The 26,594-nt window shown below is 39.6% G+C and overlaps 1 protein-coding gene across 2 annotated transcripts in view; it reads left to right on the forward strand.

Moving 5' to 3' along the window:
* Positions 1-26,232, forward strand: part of ca10a (carbonic anhydrase Xa) — a 38,005-nt gene extending 11,773 nt beyond the window's left edge. The window contains exons 3-9 of one of the 2 annotated variants that reach the window (XM_012814543.3): positions 6,426-6,568; positions 12,316-12,501; positions 15,072-15,167; positions 15,965-16,037; positions 21,513-21,667; positions 21,827-22,001; positions 25,895-26,232. In XM_012814543.3, coding sequence (XP_012669997.2) covers positions 6,426-6,568; positions 12,316-12,501; positions 15,072-15,167; positions 15,965-16,037; positions 21,513-21,667; positions 21,827-22,001; positions 25,895-25,917 — 851 coding nt within the window. In that variant the 3' untranslated portion in view covers positions 25,918-26,232. The remainder of the gene's footprint in view (positions 1-6,425; positions 6,569-12,315; positions 12,502-15,071; positions 15,168-15,964; positions 16,038-21,512; positions 21,668-21,826; positions 22,002-25,894) is intronic. The other variant, XM_031561023.2, reaches the window with a different exon arrangement.
* Positions 26,233-26,594: the final 362 nt, after the last annotated feature.

The following is a 26,594-nucleotide window of genomic DNA, read 5'->3' on the forward strand; positions in this document are numbered from 1 at the left end:
ACATTGCAGTAGTTTGTTCAATTGACAACATAGCCTCTCCTACATAGGGCCATTAACTACAGTTCTAATTGGAAATATTGAACCCCCTCACCTCAAAAGACGTTATAGTGATGTGAGTCAAGGTTAATGAAATATATGACAAAAAGCCTCATTAAAACAACAACGAATATTTATTGATACAGATTTTTGTTATTTTGAGAACATAAACTGAGTTAACTTTGAGTTCAAATGAAAAATATAACTCTTTTCACAAATGTGCATGTGCACTATTATTCAACCCCCAGGTTGGTTTGGGTTTGTGGAGCATCCTTTAGCCTTTATAACTTCTAATAAGTGTATTCGGTAAGTGCTTCTTAAACCTCTCTGTTGGAATCTTTGCCCATTCTTCACCTGCAAAAGCCTCTAGCTCACTGATGTTTGATGGCTTCTGTGCTGCAATGGCATTCTTCAAATCCCACCAAAAAATTAAATCCAGGGACTGAAAAGGCCACCCCAGGACATTCCAGAATGTATTTCTCAACCAAGCTTTGGTGGACTCGGAGGTGTGCTTGGGATCGTTGTCTTGCTGGAGAGTCCAATGATCACCAAGGTTCAATTTCCCCACAGAAGGCATCACGTTCCTCTTTAAAAATGGCCTGGTATTTCTGGGAATCCATGATGCCAGGTACACGGACATACCGCTAGTCCAGTGTTTCTCAAACTTTTTCTTAGCCAATAAAAAAAAACGTGCGGACCATCTAACTAAATAGTATATCCCCGGAACAACAGGCCTCCTACCCAGACCTGGCGCCAGACAATTCTTAGCGGCACACAACACAGAATATAGTTATCATCTTGTTGTCTCCGCAGCGGGAGAAAAAAACGCTGTTTGAATGCAGCTCCGCGGTGGCATGATGCCCACTGCGGCTGAACCATCTCGCCGTTGCACTTTCTCCTTGTCTGTATCAGAGGCTTTCTCATTTAATTTTCTTTTCATTGTCCCTGTCTTAAGCCACCAATCCATGACCTTGTTAATAGATTCAGGCAACTCTTTAATAGATTAGGCTACTACTGACTGTGTTCTCCTCGTTCTGAGTTGTATGTTAGAAATGTCGCAGTAATTAACTTGCGGCCGTCGCGGACCATTACGGGGCACTGGCGAAACACAGGAGTTTTAGTCCGTTGGCTGAGCCTGTTTTTTAGCCACACCCCTGCATTTATAACCAGGCAGTGATATAGAATTGTCACTACCGAAACAGTCACTACCGAAACAGCCACTACCAAAACATATGGTAAAGTTTCGGTAGTGACATGATCGTTTCGGTAGTGACAAAATGGAATGGTAAGTAGTTCAATCCCATCATTTTTAAATAAATGTGTTATGTGGACTAAATGGTAAAGATGTAGATAATGCTGATTTCTATCTGAAATTGTTCAGGAGAGAAAGAATCATAAGACAACAAAATGCCAAAAGGAAAATGTGGAGCAGAGAGGCTGAGAGAATACCGACAAAGAGTGAGGGATGACCCAGTGAAACACCAAGAATATTTAAGGAAGGAAAGAGAAAGAAATAAGAAACGAAAGGAAGGAAAGTTGAAATGTATCAGTGATTTATCCAACAGGGAGCAAAAGAAGGTCAGAAAATCATGGAGGAAAAGACAGCAAAAGCACAAAACATTTGTGTTTTTAATATTCCCAACCTAAAGCATGGTATGAGTTAAGATTAAGCAATAAGGTTGAGGAAATATGATACAACTGTGCAAACAAAATAGCTACCGAAACAGTGCTGTCACTACCAAAACAGTGCAGTCACTACCGAAACAGTGCAGTCACTACCGAAACACTGGATGTTTTGTAAAAAATAAAGTATATTGAGTTATCAACTAAAATGTTATGATACTGATTGGTTTAATGTATGTTCAATTTCATCAATCATCAACTCTGGAATCAATATGATCAGTATTTTGCATTTTACAAAGAAATGTTGCACTTAGATTTTGATGAATTGTATAAATTGAACTTTGAAATTTGGTAAAAATTTCATTTTGATTGATTTCATTGTGAAAACCTTCAAGAAATATTTGTAAAAATACTCTTCAGAGAAGGGAAGGAAACACAATCTGAACAGGTTAATAATAATATGTTTTTACTATAGTTTATTACTATGTTTCGGTAGTGACAATTTTTGGGAGAGGAAAAACATTCCAACACATTCTGAAAATACAATATAAAAATTGACGGTTCATTTACTAGATATGTGTACTTTAGATATGGTACAATATATATACGGACAAAGTTTTGGGAATAAAACATACAAACTTTCAAAATATTTCCAACCTGACTTTGCACCAATTCGGTAGAATGGCCCATATAAGGGTTGAATAATTGTGACATGGCTATATTAACAAAATGTTCTGTTACACATTGTGATGTTCACATAAACTAGGTGTTTTGATATAGGTACTGAGAAGTCAGTTAAAGGCTCTCCGGTACCTTTTTATATGTATGCTGGACATAAATCCAGTCTAGCCATATATATATATATGTACATGACCCCATCTGACTAGAATAATGGGATGAGTAGCAAACACCTAGGCCTTCAAATTAGGAGGCTAGCCCTTTAACTAGAGACGCTCCTGGGTTGACTGAAGGCAGGTGAGCGCTCAAAAGGGGGTGGTGGGAAGGTGTTTGAAGGGAGTAGTGGCGGCAAGCTAAGGTTTAGGAATTATCTGAGACAACTTAGACAGCCAAAGGCCTATTTTTGTTTCAAAGTAGTTTTGTTTCTTTATTTATGTTTATTGTTTACATTTTCCACTGAGGTTATTCTCAAGTCCGTTCTAAAAGCATTGAGGATTACCGGAATACGGAAGATTCCTTCCAGCTCGGGAAGCGGTGAGAAGGGTGATATTTCTTTTTTGTTCCTGTTTTACGCATGGTAATGCCTTGCGATTTTTGAGTTAGAAGAGGATTGGGTTCGTTTTTGTGGATAACGTTTTGGATTACTGTTTCACACGGGATTGTTCCTGAAACGGGCAGGTACATTATCGCGGAAGCAGGCCGACACTTGCGGCCTGTCGGAAAGCTGGCACTTTAAATACAGCTGGAACAGCTGGGACTTGAAAATACTGGTGTCCAAGAACTTCATGTTAACAACACGATAAGATTTTCTTTATAAGGTTAATAACCACGCATGTATTGTTGTGTATACGTGTTTTCATTGTATGTATTCTCTGCCTAAATGCGTTAATACAGATCTCCCGATTTTATGAAACAGCGAAATGTGACGAGTTTCTGTTTGATGCAAATAGAATTTGTTATAACATGAATACTATACATCATACATGTTCTTTGTTGATTTGTTTCACTCAACTAGTAAAGAAGTCATTGTTGAGGAGAAAAAAAAACTTCCTCGTACCTTTGCAATCAGAAGACTGGAAGCTGAATGTATAAATCTGAAGCTTTATTGCAGTCAATAAATCACAATAAGAAGATGCTCCATGGGTGATCTCACTGTATGAATGACTGGTCAGTCTTTTTAAAGGAACTTTGTTCCTCCCAGTCTCTTGTGTTTTCCAAAGCCAATTAGAGCCATTGTCTAACTTTTTACTCAATCCTAACTTTTCTCTGTCTCTGTGTGTGTGTGTGTGTGTGTGTGTGTGTGTGTGTGTGTGTTTGGCACCACCCCCATTTCCTGGGATCCGTGTGGCAAAGTCAATTCATTTAGTCTCCAACCCGGCTGTCCACCTCTAAGCAGTCAGTCTGTTTGGTATCCTTTGTCAGTCATTTTGAGTGAGACTTATCATACGTATGAGTTAATCCATTTTGAGTGAGACTTATCATACGTATGAGTTAATCCATTTTGAGTGAGACTTATCATACGTATGAGTTCATCTATTTTGAGTGAGACTTATCATACGTATGAGTTAATCCACTTTGAGTGAGATTTATCATACGTATGAGTTAATCCATTTTGAGTGAGATTTATCCTATGTATGAGTTAATCCATGTTCATCAAATACTAAAATATTCCCAAAGCAAAATCTAGCTCCTTGAACAAACTTTCATTGGTAAATCATTACAATCTTTTGGGGGTTGAATATTTCCGATTGCAACTGTAGGTTATCAAGACAATAGATCAAGACAGTAGATATGTTAATGTTTGAAGGAAGGGGAATAATGGTAATTTATACAAGATTTCCTTATAATGCAGCATATATACACTTAAAATAGGTAACATTACCTTTGCTTCGGAGGTGAGGTCTCAACGTTCTCGAGGAGCAAATAAGCTATAGAGTGGATATCTCTGAGCTTCTGAGTTATGGCTTCTACTACTATATTAGAAATGTACTTGACAATGGGATTGACAAACATGCCAATTATATTACACATTTATATGACAACACAAGCTTTGAATGGGACACCAATAAAACCAATCTCTGTGTAAACAACCTAGGTCGTTATACTGTTTAGTTAGCTATGCTAGTTACTTTGAGTTAGCTAATAGTTAATGTTATCTATACTACCTACTTGCTTTCAATCTCGGCAACACAAAGTATGCTAAATTTGTTAGCTCACTTGGAAACTTTCAAGTTAAGATTCAATCATCAAAAAGTGGATAAAATCACACAGCATGGCTAGCTACTTACAGGGTGCAGTTGGGGGTGTAATGCCAATTCAGTTGGAACTGCCCTTCTGCTCAGTATAAACGCTGAGCAAAGCCTGCTCGATATTGTCCCAGGTTTGAGAAACTTCCCTTTCACAGACTTAAACAGTACATTTCTGCACATGGTTTCCTGTTCCATGGTTCAGGCCATTTTAGTTCTTTTTACTTATGTACTGTACATTTGTTGGCAAAACAGTGAAAGCATTGCTCAAAATTCTGCAAGACCTATTTAGGGAAGAAGCAGTTGAGCTGTAATGCTGCAAATGAAGGATTATTTGATGAAAGCTACATTTGTCAATGTATTGACCATATTTTCAATTCATCTTGCACCTTATTTGATGGATGAAGATGTGAGTTTTCCTGGAAAATGTGTCCTCTTCTGGGTGATTCCTTTTAAACGGTATTGTAAATTGTAGGATAATACCTTGTCTTATTCTCTCATGTCCTAACACTTTCTGTATTAGTTTGCTATTAGACCTGAAATCCCAATTTCCTCAGCCAGTTTTTGATAGTAGGCCTACTAGCTGTTAGCTCTCTGTATATCTCTCTGTATATTCTCACTACCCCTTGTTTAATCTTTGTATATTTGTGAAGTACCAATCTTTGCCTAAACTGACTGACACCTTAACAGTTCAAAATATTATTCTTGCACTTCCCCTCCGTCATCATGTGACCCTCATAAAGTCATTTCATAATTAGTGTTGTCTTTCAGTGGCCCACAGAAAACATGATTATTAATCCAAATAACAGGATCAGCTGATACTCAAGTTTGAAGGTTAAGAGAACGTGGATAAGTAAACGGTACAGAGGGGTGTTACAAAGCGTTTGCTTTCACAATAGACTGGGTGCGTGCTAGCAAGGAGGCTAAAAACCATGGTTGCTAGCATCTGTCGTCGGGGAGTTAGGTTTCCTTACTGCACATCACTGTACCAGCTGGCTACCATTACACTCACTCCCTAAACCTTAACCTCAATCCCAATCCAGGTCATGGCACCAATGCAACCTGCATTGTCTGGACAAGCACAGTCCCGCACCTGACTGGAATTCGCAACCTTGTGCATAGGAGGTGGGCGTGCTAGCAAGGAGGTTAAAATACATGTGCCGCTAGCATGTGCCGCTAGCATGTCTCTTAAAGTAACACTATGGAGTTTCTGGAGATGCCATGTAGGGGGCTACTTTCTGCTGGACTATTCAGTAACTTATTTGCTGTCTGCTGTGTTGCACTTGCTTGATGTTTGACGGTGTTAGGAAAGTTAAAATACATAAAAAGTTGCCGTTTTGACTTTTCCGCTGACAAAAAAGTGTTCTTCACGCAAAATAGAACTTTGAAGTTTCAGGGGTTGCATAGCAACATAATACTTAGTGTTACATTTAGACTAGTTTAGCATTAGAAAAAGTGAATGGAATCCTTGTGAAATGATGAAATTGAAGCACAAAACCTGTTGCCAATGCATTGGTCATTATAAAGAAATATCCGACCTCCAAATGTTGGGATGCCCCTTTCAATTCAATACATTTTTTTGCAACATTCTGAGGAGATGTATAATAAGGAATAGTATTTGGAATGTGGTTGGTTGCTTGCAAGGATTCTTGTTGATCAGAATAGAATTGCAGCAATGCAGGATATAGCAAAACATTGATCAACAGTTTGTAAAGCTTTTATTTGTCTGTCTGAGATTGGTATCAGTTTACTCATTTAGATACACAGCACAAAACAGCAAAATATAGAACAAAACAGCACGTATATCAGAATGTTTCTCTCTCTCCACACTTTCTTTTGCAGTACCATCATTCTGGGGATTAGTAAACTCGGCGTGGAACCTATGTTCTGTTGGGAAAAAGCAGTCTCCAGTGAACGTAGAGACCAGTCACATGATCTTTGACCCATACCTAGCCCCTCTGAGGCTCAACACAGGCGGACACATGGTATAGTTTGCTCTCCTTCTCTGTTTTGCTGTTCAGCCTCAATGCATTATAGGTTACTGCTTGTTTTTTGTAACTGAAGTAGGTGAATTTTTCATTTATGTTTCCGTCAGACTGTCCAAGTTTAAAGTTATGCTGAACTACAACTGCCTTTCTAAATTTCAGTTGTACAAAATACATGATGTCAAATTCCTTGTGCTGTTAGTTGGGGAATTCCTACAGGGTTCAACCTCCTCAGTATCACATGCAAGTAATTATACCCAAGAACCATAGACTATGCATTATAACACATCAGGGTGCAACACCACCACCATACTGATGCTTAACAGCAATAACAAAGAGATACATTCCTGAGCACTTCACTGGGGTTGTCAAATGGGCACCTTTCTTCATTGGTGTTTCATTGAAATAGGCCCATGTCACCTCCAGAAGGCTGAACAGTCATGTCTGGTGTCTCAGACTCACCCCCTACAATGGATATGGAGATACACCTCAAGATACACCACAAGCTTACTGAGAGACCTTCCCACAATAACAATGAATGAATACCAAATGCGACCGGGTTCTTCATCTGTTGCTGGTGAAATATGCCATTTTCAGCCATACTTATGCCCCATTGATTATAGTTGTTTTAATAAGTTGTATAAGTATACTTTTCAAGTATACTTTTCAACTATACCTATGCCCCGATGGAGTGGGCTCTAAGTATGCCCAAATCCAGAACATCTTGCAAAGTATGCCAGAATGCCAGAGCAACTTGCGATGATGGGCTTCCTTCCTTCAATTTGTAGTGTTAGGAAGTAAGGTGCAGGTGAGTAGAACACACACTTACACAATAATACTCAATACACCAGGGGGTGCTGGTTTGCCTCTTATTTGTGTGAGCAGACTATAGACCACAGATATGAGGCCTAGAGTTGTAGAGATCGGCTGAACGGTTATGTTTTGGGACACAGTTCCTTTGGGTCAGTTCACCTAAAATAAAATCGTCCTGATTTTCGTCCTGACCAGTTTGCTCAGGGACATTTCCTGCACAAAATAGATCTTAAATGCTTGTGTCGCAATATGTAAAAAAATAACCCTGTTATTTAGGCTAAACAGTATTAAGCAGGAAGTTAAAAATCAGCAGTAAGACACGGAAGGAAATATACTATGATTATTTAATTATCGCTTTGGCAACATTCTTCCTATAGGCTAGGGTAATCATGTTTGTTGACAAAATCTCAAGCCCAATGAGTCAACATCATATTTAGAGTATTTCAGTCACAAACGAGATCTAGGGTCTTGTTTAGTTAGTTCAGTCAGTCTTGTTCAGCCAATCTGGGCTGTTCACCCACCAACTCACCAACTCAATCTCTCCTTTGGCCTGTCTCAACTCCCAGACCCATGCTCGGTCAGAGTCAACCCATAGGCTATGTCTATTGGTTCCATCGGTTGTCAAACCAACAACATCTGCGATAAGTGGGAGAGAATGAAAAAAAACCGACTATACGAAACAGTGGCGAGAGTTGAAAAAAACTGTTTTACGAAAAAGGTTAAAGCCCTAAGAATTGGATTTTTTTTTACGGAACTACCCCGCGCTTCGAGACCCCCTAATGGAGTGAACACATGTATTTGTTGACAAGCTGAAGGATGTGGAATTGGCAAAGACAATGGCAGAAGCCAAAGAAGCATGTAGACTGACAAGGTAGACTAATATTTTGAGATTTTACACAATGACTCTGAATAGTTTTATTTATTGTGACATCGGAGATTAACGCTAACATAACTGAAATATTACAATTAAAAAGAATGACAATCCCATTTTTTATCCCATATACACTGTTTTCTAAGTGTTTGAATGTGGAGTATGTGTAATCTTATAAAATGTTGTTGGTGACATGCTTAATATACATTGACAGTGTAATGTATTACAAGATAGCTGAATTAGGTTTTCAAGGTTGCAAACTTCCAAGGCTTATTGGGGTGAAATTGACGAAAACTGATCAAACTTTTTGACGTGAGATGCTATGCTAGCCAGCAACAGGACAGGTCGATGACTTTGGGCATCTGGAAAAACTACAATTCTCTGTGAGACAGGGATGACACCAATAATGTTACAGCCTATGTTAAATTATTTCATAAACATTAGCAAGGATGTTTATGATGAAAACTAGTGAGTTGACAACTTTCCTAACACAGCCAAACATTAAGCAAGCGCAACACAAGACATAGCAAGACAGCTAACAAGTTATTACTGACTAGTGCAACAGAAAGAAGGCCATCTCGGCAACTGACTGGCTTGGTTACTTGTTTGGTCACTTGCTTGGTTACTTGTCGGTCTCTTGCTCGCTACTCTCTCTTTTTCTCTTCCTATGCTCCGACAACTGCTTTAGCTTCCTCTTATAGCTAGCGCATGAGTTTAGTGGTTGTTACGTGAGGCCATAAAGCAATACATAGTTCCTGCGATTGGTCTTGCGCCCTGTACCCCAAAGTTACATAATGCAATACCTGCCGCACCAGGCGTGCTGTGGCAGTGGCACAGACGCCATTCTCCGTATTACAAGTCAGTGTGCCATCAAAATATTTTTTAATCTGTTATTTAAAGGTAAAATTGCTTCATAATGTTACTTTAACTAAATTACCTACTACAATCTACATACACAACCACCCCCACAATTTATCTTGGAACTTATAGCAGGCTGGATAGCTAATGACTAATATTAGAAGAAGCTACCTACTTACCGATTGCTAATGGTATCTCCAGGTTTGTGGTTGTATTGCCTTTATAAAGGTGTAAAAAGGGGTCAATCAATGTGAGTGATTGTTTAGGCTATTTCTGTGATCATTTACACTCATAATAACATTGAAGAATAACAAGTAAAATCAGTGTCACCAGATCGGTGTCCGAAAATAAACCATTCCTTGGCTTCATGGAGCTGGTGACAGTCGGCCTATTGCTATTCAATCCAATTCAATTTTATTTATATAGCGCCAGAACAATAAAATTGTCTCAAGGCGCTCCAGAGCCTGGACCCACTTAGTGCAAGCACAATGGCAACAGGGGCAAGGAAAAGCTCCATGTTAGTCATGCCATGGTTTCGGTCATGGGGAAGTCCATTGTTGACATAAGAAGCATAACAAAAAATAAACACATGAAATGTGGTACCAACCGTTTTGAGGTCATTTCTTTCTATTTTCTTCACAAATCAGCGCTGTAAAAAAAAAACATTGTTCATGATTTTTTTGTCCGTGTACAACGTTTTTAAAGCTAGAACAGAATAGCTAGCCGCTTTATCTATCTATAATATCCAGCAATTTATTAATATGTATTAATATCCAGCAATGATGACTTGTTTCAAAGTCTACTGCCAACATGGACGCTCCTTCCCACTTCAGGCCTAATTGCGACTACGGTGAGAGATGTGAGACTATTTCCGAATGGTAAATAGAAGAAGGAGAATGACATATTGATCAGTGGTCTAAGCCGAGTGAGTACTGTGCTATGAAATCTAAAACAAAATATTACTTTTGTGTCACTTTTTGTTGAACATTACAGAAGGCCCAGATGTGCGACATAGAGTGTTGTTGTGCTTAACTGCATAGTTTAAGTAGCCAGTAGTAGCCAGTAACATATTCTGTTTAGCTAAATGATCGGTCAATTTACAGTGGTCAATGTTATGTTGTCAAACTATGTACAGATTAAGTACATTTCACAGTTATGTCATCTCTTAGCATTCTACAAAGACTGAAAAGGTAAACCTTACTAAACATTAAAGTGTTTCTCCAAACTATCTCTTAAGAGTTCCCTTAACACTACTGAGTCCGAGCCTGTTTTTCACTCTCTTAGGTAGTCTGCCATGCCTTGATATTTTAGTTTATTTCACCTAACTAAAAACATTGAGGCAAAAGTGGCATGTATGATTATATTCTAGAATACCTCAGCAATAATAACATGGGAATGAAAGGAATGTAGTAAAAAAAGATTGAATTTAAATCAAATCTAAACAAACCCTTCCAAAAACATACTTTCAGAGGTGCTCAGACTTTGTACAAAAAATACATTGTAAAGATTTTGGAGCAAGGCTTTTGAACTCTGAACTTTGTAAACATAAGTGTTAGTTTTACAAAGGTGAGTTTAGCATTTAGAAAGTGTGTGTGGTTTCACTACTATATATTTATAATTTTAGAGTGACCTGTACCTTTTCAAAACCAGTGTCCCTACAAATGCATATTGATGAGTTAGGTGTAAACACACCTGGGACACCTCAGACAAGAACAATGGCCCTTACCTAATGGCCCTGGAATGTCTTTGTGGCCCGTACCCCCCACAGGATTTCTTGACACACCATGGCCCAATAGAGATCACTGAATTACCATACCCTTATCATATGAATAGCTGTCATTTGCTAATGGGCGGGTCGTTAGGAGCTGAAACCTCACTCAGAGACTGAAAAGTGCAAGAGACTAGTCCTATTCTCCTTACAAAGTGCTTATTTATATATTTGTTTCAAACTGTGTAAATTTGAAAAGAAAAGGGTTCAAGGTTTCTGGGGGTGTAATTTCTATGTCTCTCCGACAAAAACTGGCTGAGCTTTAAAAGCAATTCCCCATAAAAACCACCATATCCCTGCACAGGGATATCGGACTTCAGAGGGTTAAGTTCCTACTTAAGAGGCTGAATCCACATATCTGGAATTGATCATTTTCATGCACATAGGTTTGAGCATGAGTAAGATGAGTTTGATGAGCATGTGTCAGATTGGTGCACAGGTGATGTCTATCATTATTAGAAAGAATATCAACAAGAAATACTATGCACTTCAAAAAAATAAACTTCCCAAATAAGAATGGCTGTAGTCTAGAAGTTATTCAGTGTTATTTTCGTAAGGGAATAAAAAATCAAGGCCTTTCATTTTGTAATGTTTTTTTAATAAAAAAAAACTGGAAAAATGAAGGTACACCTTAGGACACACCTTACGAATGACATAGCGTTGAGAAGGCTCTGGGATGGACGTAGTAAAGGAATGACAGTGCGCCTTCCTCAAAACAATTTACAAATTGCTTACAAAACAGTTTACAATTTTCTGTTTTTCTTTTTTAATTACACACATCCAGTTGGGGTCGGTGACGGTGCCTAAGCATGTTATGATGCAATGTGCTCAAGTAATCAAAATAGCTTTTCACAATGCCCTGTTCTGTTGCACATAAGGTGTGCATCGATGAAATGAGGGCCCTGAGTTTGTATTAATTGAGCTGTGATGTATATTTTGAATCCAGGACTCCTGTACAACCTAATGTCCACACCCAATTTCTTGTTTAATTGATGACGACATTTGTGAAATATGCATTGCTTGTTTAATTATTGTTTAATTGATGATGAAATATGTGAAAAATGCATTGCTTGTTTAATTATTGTTTAATTGATGACGAAATATGTGAAATATGCATTTGCTTGTTATGACTTATGCTACTGTAGATGTAAAAAAGATAATGAAAAAAAAATTGCAGGATATAAAATCTCCATCAACATACAAATGGGTAACTATCTCTCTCAAACCTGGAAAGCTCGGTCTAGGGGAGCCGGAGGAGGGCCATGGGTTTGAACCCATTAAGCTGCCTGAATGCATCTTCGGTGCTCTGAGTTCAATTAAGACCTGCTTTCATATTCTCAAAGAGTTGTGAATGATTATATTGTGATGATACAATTGTTTAATCTTGATGGGGTTAATGGGGTTATTAATAAGCTTTACTTCTTTACTTTAACTCAGGTGGGAGGTACCATGTACAATACTGGTCGTCATATATCCATGCGACTGGACAAGGAACACTTGGTGAATATCTCTGGTGGACCAATGACATATAGTCACCGTCTTGAGGAGATCAGGCTACACTTTGGCAGTGAAGATGGCCAAGGTTCTGAGCACCTACTCAATGGTCAGGCTTTTGCTGGAGAGGTGAGTCTGACATTACCCCAATATCAATTATGTTCTCATCTTTCTTCTACTCAGAGGTTTCTCTCATCTTTCCTCGACTCAGAGGTTTCTCTCATCTCTCCTCGACTCAGAGGTATCTCTCATCTCTCCTCGACTTAGAGGTTTCTCTCATTTTTCTTCTACTCAGAGGTTTCTCTCATCTCTCCTCGACTTAGAGGTTTCTCTCATCTCTCCTCGACTCAGAGGTTTCTCTCATCTCTCCTCGACTCAGAGGTTTCTCTCATTTTCTACTCAGAGGTTTCTCTCATCTTTCCTCGACTCACAGGTTTCTCATTGTTGCTCCCTCCAGAATTTTTGTATTATGTAAAGGCAGTGTCAGGCACATCAAAAACTGCCAAATAATGTGGCAGGTACTAAACAACTGCTAAAAAACCATCAGATCAAAAGTAGACCTATCCTTCATGAAACAAACCAAATACATTGCATTCAGACATTTTGTTGAATTTAAATTTTGAAAGTCAATTTCAATACAAGTGTTTCAATGCCAATGTTCAGTTTAGTTTATTTATTTGTTATCAATGCTGATCTCGGCTTTAGTTCCATACTTGTCTGGCCTTGATGCCCTTGTGAATATTGCATGAACCTCAGCCACTGTGGTCTTGGTGCCCTGCATGTTATGCCTTCATTTATTTATTCTGAGAAACCTAAGACGCAAAATAAATGCTGCTGGTAGTTCTGGTTTTGATACCATAGACAATGCAATGTTATCTCACGTTCTTGTAAATCAATTTAGGCTTGTTAATTCTAGAGCTAATGTTAGCAACTTGATAAATATTCCTAGCTTGAATGAAATGACGAGGTGTTCCAATATTCAAACATTACGGAACATTTCAGCAAAGGTGTGAGCTCTACATTTTTCGTTTCAGTACCTAACTCCGAAGTTGCAAATGTGTTCCATTAAACACATTTAGATTATCAAATATTGTTATTGTTATTTGAATGTTACACATGTTTGGACATTTTACATTGCAGTCCAAAATAAATTCTCAAGGAATGCAGTCCAAAATAAATTCTCAAGGAATGCAGTCCAAAATAAATTCTCAAGGAATGCAGTCCAAAATAAATCCTCAAGGAATGTACAGGAGATATATCGATCTCAATAAAAACGTTAGATTCAATTCAATTAAATTCAATTCAATTCAATTTTATTTATATAGCGCCATAACAATACAATTGTCTCTAGGCGCTTTACAGAGCCCAGAGCCTGAAACCCCCTTAGTGCAAGCACAATGGCAACACGGGCAAGGAAAAACTCCCTGTTAGTCGGGAGGAAGGAACCTTAAGCAGAACCACGGCACATAAGGGGGAACCCATCTGCTTGAGGTCGGCCGGGTGGAGATAGGAAGGGGTGATAGGGGGAGGGTTGTGTGGCAGAAGGGGAAGGGAAACAACAGGTGTTGAACATATCCTGCATTTGGTAGATGTACATAATATATATACAGACATCCGGTGGTAAATACATAATACAGACAAGACCAGTTTAGTGGGTATACACTGTGCTCATAGGGTTACTGTTACAGGGGTAAGGGGAGTAGGAACAGAGAAACATGTCGATGGTGGCAATAATATATATTGTATATAAATGCTAGCATAGGGTATGAGGTAGAGTAAGTGTACGGCAGTGCGGTGGCGGTGGGTGCAATTGGCCGAGGGTTTCTGCAGGTAGACCGGGTGGAGAGACTACAGCAGCGCCCCATAGCGAAGATGGTCTAGATTAGGAGAGAAAGAAAAAGAACAGAGTGAGTGGGTTATTATTCAGGGACATGCACAGCAATTTTGAAGGGGCCTTTGCTCTGCCCTGGAAACAAGGGCAACACGTTCATTTTTGTAACCGCCGCCGCCACGCCCCCTCCCCCTGCTCGCATATTGTGCCTATATCACTTGAAACTGTGAAATTGTCAGGGTCGATCACTAACCGCCGCCGCCACGCCCCCTCCACATATTCCGTGATTTTTTTTTATCTAGGCCTACATGAAATTCTGCAGCCGTTATACTATTTTAAAAAAAATTACATTTCCTTCGGAGGGGCAACTTGAGTCGAGGGGGGCAGACGGGCAGTTGCCCGGGTAACCTTAGCCCCCTCCTGTGCACGTCCCTGGTTAGATTGTCATGGAATCTAAGGGAGCAAAACACTTTCTTTTTCTACAGGCTCAACATCACATATGCTACCCTGATTAAAAATACAACAATCAGTTTGAAGGGACGTGGTAGGGCATTTTCAAACAGGAAATTCCATTGGTTTGTAAGTCTATCAGCAACAAGTATTTAATAGCTAGTTACAGAGAGGTGGTAGAGTTTAGAGAGAGATGGAGAGATTGAATTCCAATAGCAATCACAAGTTTTGACAAAACATGGACAGTTTCATTCATTCACGTTTTATTCATTTATTTATTAGCAATGAAACAATTGTGTGCATTCTGCAAGGGGAATCTGTGGTAGTATGCTATCTGTGGTGTGATCAAATGTGTTCTACGTGAAGCTATGTACTTCAATCTCATATTTGAATGTTCTCTGTATTTGTCTATTCCTAGGCTCAACTTATACACTACAACCATGAACTCTATCCAAACTACACAGAGGCTGCTAAAAGTCCAAATGGATTGGTAGTTGTGTCAATATTTATGAAGGTCAGTATGCTAATAACATGCACAAGCCACTGACACTTTAACTCCCTCTACCCAAGTCAATTTTCAGTTTAACTGAAAATACATTTATGTAAGGAATATCCACAGGGGTCAAGGGGTATCATAGAGTGTGATTCATTTGCGTGAATTGTTTTTGACACATGATCTTTCTATAATTAATTAATCTAAATGTATTATTTTGACAAACCTAGAAAAAACTATTCGATTTTTCTACAGGAATCATCAGTCTCCAACAATACAGGTTTTCTGTGGCTCAATATGTTATATTTTGCAAATCCGAGAATCATTTGTAGATAGAATTTGTCTTGATATTTCAAAGTGTATTGTTTTTCTCAAAGTAAACATTATAATGCAATGAAATATCAACATTACATTAGGCTGAAATTAAGCTCATGGAATTTAAATTAGTTTTATTATTACTATCTAAATATAGCTTGACATGCAAAAATAGTGACATTTAAGGTTATTTGGACAACTGTGAAACAAATGTGTTTCACTACAAAATGCCCTGTGAAAAAGGCAGTACACATCAAGGTGATGGAAAAGAAGCCTAGGTTCAGTCCTCAGTTGCTTTCCAAAATGTGACAACAAAATATGTACAGCACCTGTACTTGAAAAGGAAACGGCCTGGAACATTGTAGAATATTATTTCTGCAGTACATATAGTATACAGGCAATGGTATTTCTCAGACCTCTAATAGAGGTTGTAGCTTTAGTCACATTGACCCCTGACCCCCAGGCTCCCTACACACACCACTGCTTCTCTTTTTTTATTCCAGATTGCCGAAACGTCAAACTCATTTTTGAACCGCATGTTGAACAGAGACACCATCACAAGAATAACATATAAAAGTAAGTGCATCCGAACCTTCCATTATTGCCAAGAATACAAATTAATTTCCTAAAACAAATGAAAGTCAGCTCTGATATGTTTATTAGTTAGCATGAGTATTTCAATGTATTAGTCATTCTAAACTTGGATGGCTTGACCATGGCATCAGTGTGCCCGCAAAGCTTTAAAAATACATAATTAAAGGCTTCAGTGACACAGGGAAGGTATAGCTCCAGAAACTGTAGCAGCCAATAATGCATCTACCAATAATGTTATTACTGTCGATAACATCATATTTTTTTCTGTTCTTAATGTAATAAAAGCTGATAATGCCAATAATGTAATACAATTTCTGACCCAATAATGTAATAAAGTTTTGGTTATAACATAATTAGCTGATTATTCCATTATTGGCTGGGATAAAAAAAATTATACAAAATGTAGTAGCTGGAGCCAATAATGTAATAATATACTAATTTTGTTTATTAGCTATAAAGTGGCACACTGTCATGACACATTCAGCTGATGCTTGAATGAGATTACTATTACCACATGCATAACCATTGCATTACCACATACGAAAGCTTGAAATGTTACTGACATATCAGAGCAGGCTTGACTGTTTCAATTTTTGTGCAATCCCATGATTATGACCGACTCTAAATTGAGAATCCCTGCACTTCATCCCTGTCAAAACACACTTATGCTATTCTTCTATTCTTTGTTTGTATCAAGAGTTAAAGCACTTAAGTTTAGTGTGGGAATATGCATACGTAATAAGGGTTTTACATTTATTTTATTGTGTTATCGCACTTTATACGTTAGCTATTGTATGAATGCTACAGCAATTGAATTAAATTCAGTTCAATTTTATTTATATTTACAGCAACATTAAAAATCAACATTTCAGAGCCCAAGGCCTAAAACCCCCAGAGCAAAAACACAGGTGGCAGTAGCAAGGAAAAACTCTCATAAGCACTGATCTTTGGGGAATTTCATACTTTCTTTCTTACTTTTGTACGACCAGATTATGGTCATGTAAAACCCCCTAAAACAGGCAAATGCATACCAACAAAGCGTAACCCGTTATACTGTATGTAAGTTATAATGTATAGTCTGCTGGTCATTTTCAAAAAATAAATCCTAACAAGACGAACAGGACCCTGACATGCTGCGGATCATCCTGAAGGGAATTATTTTTCAATAATGAACAGTGGACCATACATTATCATATGCTACTTGCCAAAACTATAAAAGACATTCGTCCAAAATATCTCTTTTTGAGTGATTTTGTTCCCGTTTGGTGGCTTCTGCTGAGAAAAAATATTATGCAAATAGAACTTTAAAGTTTCAGGTGTTGCGTAGCAACATATTACTTGTTGACTTCAAGTTACAATGAATTTCCGTTACGAAAAGTGAACTGAGAATTAGAAGCACAAAACCTGTTGCCAATGAAAAGCGGTAATTCATTTTTTTACAGTGGTCATTCAAAAGAAATATCAGACCTCTGAACGTTGGGGTGGGCCATTCAAATCAATGGAACATGCTGCAGCATAAATCAGATTTAGTACATTCATTCTCATCCCTCAGGAGTCCGGGGATAGGATGACTGGTAACTCAGTCCTGGTGATGACTGGTAACCCAGTCCTGGTGATGACTGGTAACTCAGTCCCTGTGATGCGTTGAGCTGCTCTTACCACCCTCTGCAGAGCTTTGTGTTTAAGGGTGGTGCAGCTACCGTGCCAGACTGTGACGCTGTAACGTCCGTGTCTGTCTGCGCTGTGTTTTATTTTGTATTTATCCTGTGTCCTTGGTTACTTCCATCTGTTCATTGTGTCTACTCATGCTCCTTGTGTCACTTCCCTATTGGTTTCACCTGTTTCTTGTTTTCTCGTTAAGTCCCGTGTGGTCTGTCAATGTTCGTGTGTCCTGTGCTTTTGGGTCCTGCCATTAAGCAAAGCCTGACAGATTGACAGACAAAAGCAGACCCAGCTGGCAAGAGTGTGGACCAGATGCCCTTTTCATGGACTGACTGTCGTAAGCAAAGAGACTTTTGAAAGTGTGGAGCCAGCATTTTTGCCTTTGCTTGCCGCCATGTGGAAGTGAGAACCTGAGTTTGGCCAAGAGATCGTCTTCTTTAGGTAGCATATTTTCTCCCACACTGTGGGTCCCGAGTTGGCTATCTCCCGGTGGGGTTCAGCTCCTGTGTTGCCTAGCCCCTGCCTTGTACAGCTCCTGAATTGACTTGTCCTCGACCTGCTAGTCCCCTGCCAGATACCATGAGGCTGTCCTTCACTGCTGGGACTCTGGGCCTGAAAGTGTGTGTGTGGTGGCAATCGTCTCCCTATCCAGCCACCAGGTGAACAGCACAGAGGATGTGCTTGATCCAGCCACCACCAGTGGACAGCTGAATCACGGCCTCTCTGCAGCCTAGCTGCATGGAGGTCCTGAACTCCTGCAGCATGAAGGTCCCACAGCCCTGCTCCATAGAGGTTCTGCAAGCTTGCGCCATGAAGCTTCTGTAGCCCTGTGCCATGGAGGTTCCTGCCCACAAGGTGGTTCCTGTTCCCATGATTCCTGTCCACGAGGTGGTTCCTGTTCCCATGGTTCCTGTTCCCAAGAAGGTTCCAGTCCCCAGTCCGTTCCAGTGCCAGTTCCCTGAGTTGGCTCTCCTGACTGTTCAACCACAAGCGTGAACCCGTCCCTATCCTCCCGCTCGACCCTGCATGTCTTATCGTCCGGAGTGACCACGTCCATCAGTCATGCCTCCTGGTCATCCTCCGGAGTGGCCACATCCGTCAGTCCTGCCCTCCTGGCTGTCCTCCCGACCGGCCCCGCCTCTCTGTTCTGCCTCCGGGTAGTCCACCTGAGCAGCCCAACCACCCCGGCTTGTTCTGGGCTGGTGATTTTAGTTTCTGGGGACATCTAGAACCAGGAGTGGGGACTGTAACGTCTGTGTCTGACTGCACTGTGGTCCTTGTCTTTGAACTTTTATTTTGTATTTATCCTGTGTCATTGTTTACTTCCTTCTGTTGTTCATTGTGTCTCTATTCACGCCCCTTGTGTCACTTCTCTATTGGTTTCACATGTTTCTCGTTAAGTCCCGTGTATTTAAACCGTTGCCTTCCTTCTCTTCATGGTCTGTCAATGTTTCGGTTTCCATGCTGTTTTCGCTTCCCATATCCTGTTCTTCTCTGAAATCCACATTATAAGTAAAGAATTCTTGGTTTGATTTAAACCTGGGTTTTTGTCGTGCATTTGGATCCTGTCATTAAGCAAAGTGTGACAGATACTACCAGAACACTCTCAATGGTACATTGGAAGAATTTGGTGAGTATTCTGGGGCTTCATTTATAAAGGTTGGAACCGTCAAAAAAGTTGCGTAAACAGAGAAATGTGCGCACGCATCTTTCACCCCAAATGTTTGGATTTATAGAAACATTCTATGCAGAAAAAGATGCACAGCAGCAGGAGTGTTCATCCAGCGTCTACGTGGTGCCATGTGGGGAACACAATGATAAACACCGCTGTAACCTCTGGGCAGATGGAAAGGTCTGCATTTGATCATGAGATGTTCAAGGTCAGGAGAGCACCCTGTCGATATTTTTTGTTCATCCACACACCATCATTATTTGACCATGGTACACACACCACCTCCTTTGCACTTCCCTGACTCTGTCCCGATGATGAATAGAGAGGACCTCAGGTAGGATGGCAATGGAAGGGACTGAGGGATCCAGCCACGTCTCTGAGAAAAAAATGATAGTTCTTAATGTCCCCATAGAAGGCCAGTCTGGTTTTTTAATTAATCCATTTTATCATAATATGGATTAGTCATTGGCTAGGTGAATGCTGGGACTGGTGTTGCCTGTTCCTCAGCCTCTCCCGCGCTCTTTTCCTCTGGGGAAGCTTCTGCCCAGGTAATCAAGGTAAACAACTTTGGTATTCAGCCAAAGGGAAGTCTGCTGGTGTAGTTCCAGATTGCGAACTTCCTCTAATATCCAGGAGAGTGTAAATGTTGAAAAAAGAAGAAAAGCGTAAACTTGAAGGGGACACAGAGTGATGGCAGCCATCTCACCAATACCGTTATCTAGCAACTGCCATCATACATTTATGATCCTGTCATTATAGTATCAAAAGGTAACATAAACGTTCACAAAATAAAACTGAGAAAAAAAATGTTCATTAAAAATCCTATTGAGTGCCACCAACCTAGATGATCTATATACATTTTATAAAGAAGAATTGAAAAAAACACTAAGGGAACATTGGGCAAAGCTGGTACTTGCTTAAATGTTGAATGTTTTAGCAACCATTCTGGCACTCACTGCGATTCAACTTGTGGGAGCAGGAGAGTTCAACTCTATTTTCAAAGGAAATAAAAGTGTTGAGATGGGAAAAAATGCGTTGTCTAAAGCGTTTACTGCAACAGCATGTTTGGTTTGTCTATGGACACTATGGTATTTGACATGGTGGCTATGCCAAGAAAAGAGACCTTCATGGAGGCGTGGCATTTCTTCTTCTTCCATAGTCTATTGTTATTTTACATCATGGATGACATTTGTTTACTGCTGGAGTCTTTAAACTTAATCTTATACAGTGGCTTTCCCAGGATTTGAACTTGGTGATGCGTTCTAGTTACACGTGGTTCAGTCTATGTGTTTTATATGTGCTTTTAGTCAGCCGGGGGTTTACTTTATGGTTTGGTCAAGTTCACTTTTTAATTTGTTGTTCTTTTGTTGTGTTTTATTATTTTGGTGGTTTTATTGTGTTCTATTATCCATATTTATGCTTTTGTTTTTAATGTATGTATGTAATATATACATAATGTAATGCAATGTAAATTGTTTTGCTCATTTATCTTTTCTCTTTTGTTATTGTATGTTTATTACTTGTTATGTCCTATATATTTTATGTTTATATATATTTCGTCTTTTTAGCCTTTAAATCTCTTATTCTATTGTTCTATTCTTCTTTATTTTTATTGTAAATTGATTATCCTCGACTGGAAAGCACTTTGGTACAACTGTTGTTTTTAAATGTGCTATATAAATAAATGGGACAATGGCTGCGGTCGTATAGTAAAAAAAAGGACATCACCAAGGCTCACCACGTTTCCTTGCCCTCGCTGGAAAACATCCTTGGGTCAAAGAAAGGGGTGAAGGACAATTCATGAGGACTTAGGAAAAGACAACCGCGGTGCTAAGAGAATGTAACTGCACTTACACTAGGCTACGGAATTATGCCACAACGAATGTTATCGATGTGGGTCTTTAAATGTTGCTGCTGCAAGGATTATCTCCTTTCTCTTCAAAATCAATCAATCAATTGTATTCAATCAACCAATCAGTAGTATTTGAGACTTCACTTGTGATTTAGCATCTTGTAACAGACAGAAAACAGGCAATCAGTTGACTGTTAGCGATAATTCAGTTCAAATGAAATTAAATAACTAAATGTCCTCCTTTCTGTTTTTCATTCTTTTTATTTTGTAGATGATGCATATTTTCTTGAGGGACTGAATGTCACGGATATTTATCCAGAAACCGCCAGTTTCATCACATATGAAGGTTCTTTGACAGTGCCCCCATGCTATGAGACCTCTACATGGATACTGATGAACAAGCCGATATATATGACTAAGATGCAGGTAACTCCACAAGCTAAGCAGAGTCACTGCCAAACAAAAACACAAAACCCAGCGTGCTGACCTCTCGTGTGGTCAAATGCGTACACAAATTCTGGTCTTTAATTATTATTGTTCACTTCATCCTGTGCTTTGTTCGTTTTCTCTGTGCTGTTGTTGCAGATGCACTCGATGCGTCTCCTGAGTCAGAATGATCCCTCTGTTATTTTTCTGAGCATGAGTGACAATGTTCGTCCAGCACAGTCTCTCAACAACCGATGCATCCGCACCAACATCAACTTCAACATGCTGGTCAGAGACTGTCCAAATAACAGGGCTCAGAGACTGCAATATCGAGGTCAGTGGCCCTGAGCAGCACACACACATACCCTCAGCTCTCATACTGACTATTTGGACTATGTTTTAGAGATTATAGGGTTTTTTATCCTATTTTATAACATTTTCTTATTCACCTGGAACATCCTCTTGTTCCCCCTCCTGTGGCTTCGCTAATATTGTTCATTCTTGTTGCTAGAGGTTAATGATGCTATGGACACTAATATTGTTCATTCTTGTTGCTAGAGGTTAATGATGCTATGGACACTAATATTGTTCATTCTTGTTGCTAGAGGTTAATGATGCCAAGGCCATTCTGTGCTCCACATTGAGCTCTGAGTCTGGATATCATATTCCCCCTACCTGGTCAATATAATCACTGTCTTCTTCTGGCTCACTGATAATCTTCTTAAAACACGAAAGGAACATAAACATAAAAATTACATAAATCCAGAGATGCCAATGACCATGGTAACCATGGTAACTATCTATCAGTCTCTGATCTCTGCCTCTTCTTCTCGAGGAACAACTACCCAAAAGAAAGTTGCAGCCGCTAGGAGAATAACTTAATACCTACTTCATTGAACTACTAATGGGGGGAGGGAGAGGGGAAGTGGTGCAACCTAGGGGAAGACGGGCAGGCTTCAGTAACCAGCTCCATCTAGACCCTAGACTGTTACTAGCAAAAGCCAGGCCATCAGCTAACGACTGACTGAAAACCAGATGCGTAAAGTGACAGTTGATAATAAGGGAGGGAATGACATTCAGCTCGTCAGACAGTTAATGTGCCAAGGAAATAAATAAATAACAAAATAAAGATAGTTAACGAGTCCAAATCTCAAGTCTGAGTAGAGTCTCAAGTCAAAGTCAAAGTGTGTTTTATTGTCACACAGCACACAACACCACACACATGCATTTGGCGGCGACACAGGACACACACACGCATGCTGATGAGGTCGCCGGTGAAATTTTCCTTCTGCCTTTAACCTATCCTGGAGTCCTTGTCCTTCCTCAAGGGGCTCCAGGAGCAGTGGGCAGCCTTTTACGGCGCACGGGGACCAGGCCAAGTGTTCAGTCCAATCTTGGTCAGGAGAGCAATCTTTTCTGTTCTTTTGCATGTTTTTGTTCTACGTGGAGGAAACCCTTGTGAACACGGGGAGAACATGCAAACTTCACACAGAAAGGCCCGGGAGAGCACTGGAGATCTGGGGAGAACCTACCCCCCAGGACCAACAGCGCCCCATGCGGGAATCAAACCCAGGACCTTCTTGCTGTGAGGCGGCAGTGCAAGCACCTGAGGCACCGTGCCACACGAAACAAATTTGGAACGCTTCACGAATTTGCGTGTTTTGAGGATCAGTCTCAAGTCACTGTGTGTGCGACTTCAGTGTGAGTCCCTATCTATGTTTTGAAAGTATACAACTGAAAAAAATCCCAGACCCTTCCTTCAGACCTCTCGAAAGCCACTCCTCCAAAAAACATGAACGTGCACTATCTGACTACTGGAGAACGAGTACGAGAGAGAGAGAGAGAGAGAGAGAGAGAGAGAGAGAGAGAGAGAGAGAGAGAGATCTGCATTGGAGAGAACAGCGCAATTAATCATGTCATCGCTAAAAGATCCAACTACCTCATGTCTCATTCTTACAACTACAAAAACACACAAATAAGCTACATCACCACATTTATAAAACATTCAAACGCCAATATAGACCAACATAAGATACATTCCTTCAAAAACATCACTTACTCACAACTACAATGCAAACATCTGCAAACATACACACAGATAGATTACATATAAGGTACTTGTAAACATAGCTACAGTCTACTAGCCTTAGCATTGGGTGGAATACATGAGTTACCTACCTTGGCTACATAGTTCAGGAAAACAACAAATTCCCCTCAAAACAAAACAGAATCATTTGTCCAACAGAAATACAGCACCCATGGCGTCACATTTCAGTGCCATGAATTGTTACCTCCTGACCTCCTGGGGCTGCGTTGGGTTGAAGAGCTAGGTTACAGCTTGTTATGCTTACTGCCATACCACCAACTACAATCCAACAACTGCCTCGCCTCTCCCTGGGGTGGGTGCTTTTACTGAACTGTGAAACTTGGCTTCAGACCTTTTTGTCCTTATCACCTTTTGGTGCCTCTTTGGTCCTTTTGGACTTCTGTGGGTGAGTGGACAGTCGACTGCCAGACTGAGAGGAGGAGGCATGTTGGGTGAGGCATGCTGTACCTGAAGAACTCCCTACATACCTACATATTGGACTGTGCTTTTAAGTTTTTGTCACAGAGTTTGTATTTGTTAAATATCAAGGCCTTTCGGTATACGGCCCTTTTACTTCTGTCTGTACCTCTGTCTTTTTTTTCTTGCTTGGTTTAGCAGTATAGGCTTTTGGAGGTATGGGTGGAACTGGATATTTTGGCTGCATTTTATTTGCCATTCCTGTGCGACTAGCCCGCTAGCTTTTATAGCAATACGTCTGCCTAGCTTTGTGAAAGACTCCGGTCATGCACAATGACTGCACGGATAGAGTGTGCACAGATAGGTAGGTAGACAGGCAGGTAGGCATCCAATCATTTCATTCGGGATGATTTAAATAATTGGACAGGCTTTTTACAACCCTGCCGCTGCCAGATTATGGTTTTTTTTTCTTCTGAAATAAATCGCCTACCCTGACTTTCATTGGTTGACTTCAAACTTGCCGGTCATACTTTTTTAAGCTTGTAGGCTTAACCACAAAATCGTATTAGTTCAAAAACAGAAGTGACATCTTATCAAAATTATATTATACAGTAGCCTTAAGACTTGAAAAATAAAAAAAACATTAACATGGGGCAGAGGAACTGCTCTGTCCACCTGCGACTGGTGAGCTGTTGACCAGCCAATGTAGTCAGGTAGCTCTTGCTCTGGCCCTTACAAGTCCTCCTTTTCAAGTCTGTGACACGTCCTGTAGGCACAGGAAGACTAATGTAGTATTTTTCATTGCCCATTGCGGCAAATACAATCTTTCTTATGTGTGCCTATAAGGAGGGTGGTATGCCCTTACACTGGTTGTTGTTGCTGTGGGAGATTCTCCAAAATGTTGACCATGTATTGGTTGGCCTTTCTGCTCCTTTCTGCTCGGCAGACATGCAGTTTTATTTAAAAGTGTTCTTGGTCCTGTGTGATTGCTCAGCAGGAGCAGAGGATCGCTAACCCTCGCCCAGCTAATGACAGACATTCAAAATGAGTTGACAGACTTAATTTATTGTGTGCCATAAGCTACATAACCTACTCAGATCAATGCAAAACATTTATCATCTGTCCATTTATTAAGTTAAAGCAAATTCTACCCATCCTCCACGATTTAAGTATACAGAATGTGAATGATACTTAGATTACTTGCTTTGAAATCCTCCAAGTCAATGTAATGTAAGAGATCAGTGAGCAAGTGGCACATATAATGTAGACCAAAAAAGATCTCTACCACTTGTGAGACATTTTGTCATTGTCTGTCAATACAGGTTAAGGTAAGGTAAACAATCTAGATTAAGGTATTCACAAAATATGAATTTGATCCCAGCAGCATAAATCCTCTGAAATCAAGAGGTAACCTCCATTATTCATTGAGTACTTTTTTATGAAGCTTGCTGTTTCCATTATGCTCTTTACTGAAATTAAAATACTTTGCAGCAGTTGTTGAAGGATTGAGCACATACTTCCACCCACCTTAGAGAGTAAATAAGATGGACAAAAAATAGGATTTATCTTTATTTACATTTGCTTCAGTTATTAAAAAATACTTCAATTTGAAAGTGGAATGGTGAACATTTAAATTTGAGAAAGAAAAATACACACATTTATCAAGTTGAGTTGAGGGTGTCCACATGTGCAGTGACTCTTTCCTGTTTTTGCTTCTCTTTTAGTGAACGAGTGGCTGCTTAAATAGACATGAAGAGGACCAAGAAGGACCATATCACTGCAGGATCAACCATGACACTGTACTTAGTTAAAAAAGGAATCATGAAGGGAAAAAGAACACTAAAATATGAAAATAATTCATAAGTCAAGAACATTTGTAGTCTGATGCAAATACATTTTATACTTACTTTTCTGGGAGAAAAAACCCAGAAAAGCCAACGCTGCTTCACAAATGAAAACAGAGTATACAGTTGCATGCAAAAGTTTGGGCACCCCTCTGCAAATGACAGATTTTGTTGATTTTTAAAGTGAAATAAATAAATACAATCCCTGCAGAAAAAAACATTAAACACTGAGGGTTTCTTTAAATTGTAATGCTGTGTTACTTCTTAAGTTACGAACTTTAAAAAAAAAAAAAACAGTCAACACTTAACATTCATTTGGCAGATATCACAGCTTGCAGACAACTAAAACTCTCTTTATTGTCGATTTATGAATTTTCACCCACTCTTCCTTGCAGATCACTTTCCGAGATACATTTAAGGTTTTCATGTACATCATGTTTAAGACTTACCAACAGATTTTCAAATATCCTTAAGTTTGGGGACTGCACGACATTTTTTTAAGTACTTCATGGTGTATTTTGAGGTATACATTGTCCTGTTGTAGAGACCCACATCTTGTAGGCTTCAGTTTAATGACTGA

The sequence above is a fragment of the Clupea harengus genome, chromosome 23, assembly GCF_900700415.2.
Source record: "Clupea harengus chromosome 23, Ch_v2.0.2, whole genome shotgun sequence".
NCBI classification, from domain to species: Eukaryota; Metazoa; Chordata; class Actinopteri; order Clupeiformes; family Clupeidae; genus Clupea; species Clupea harengus.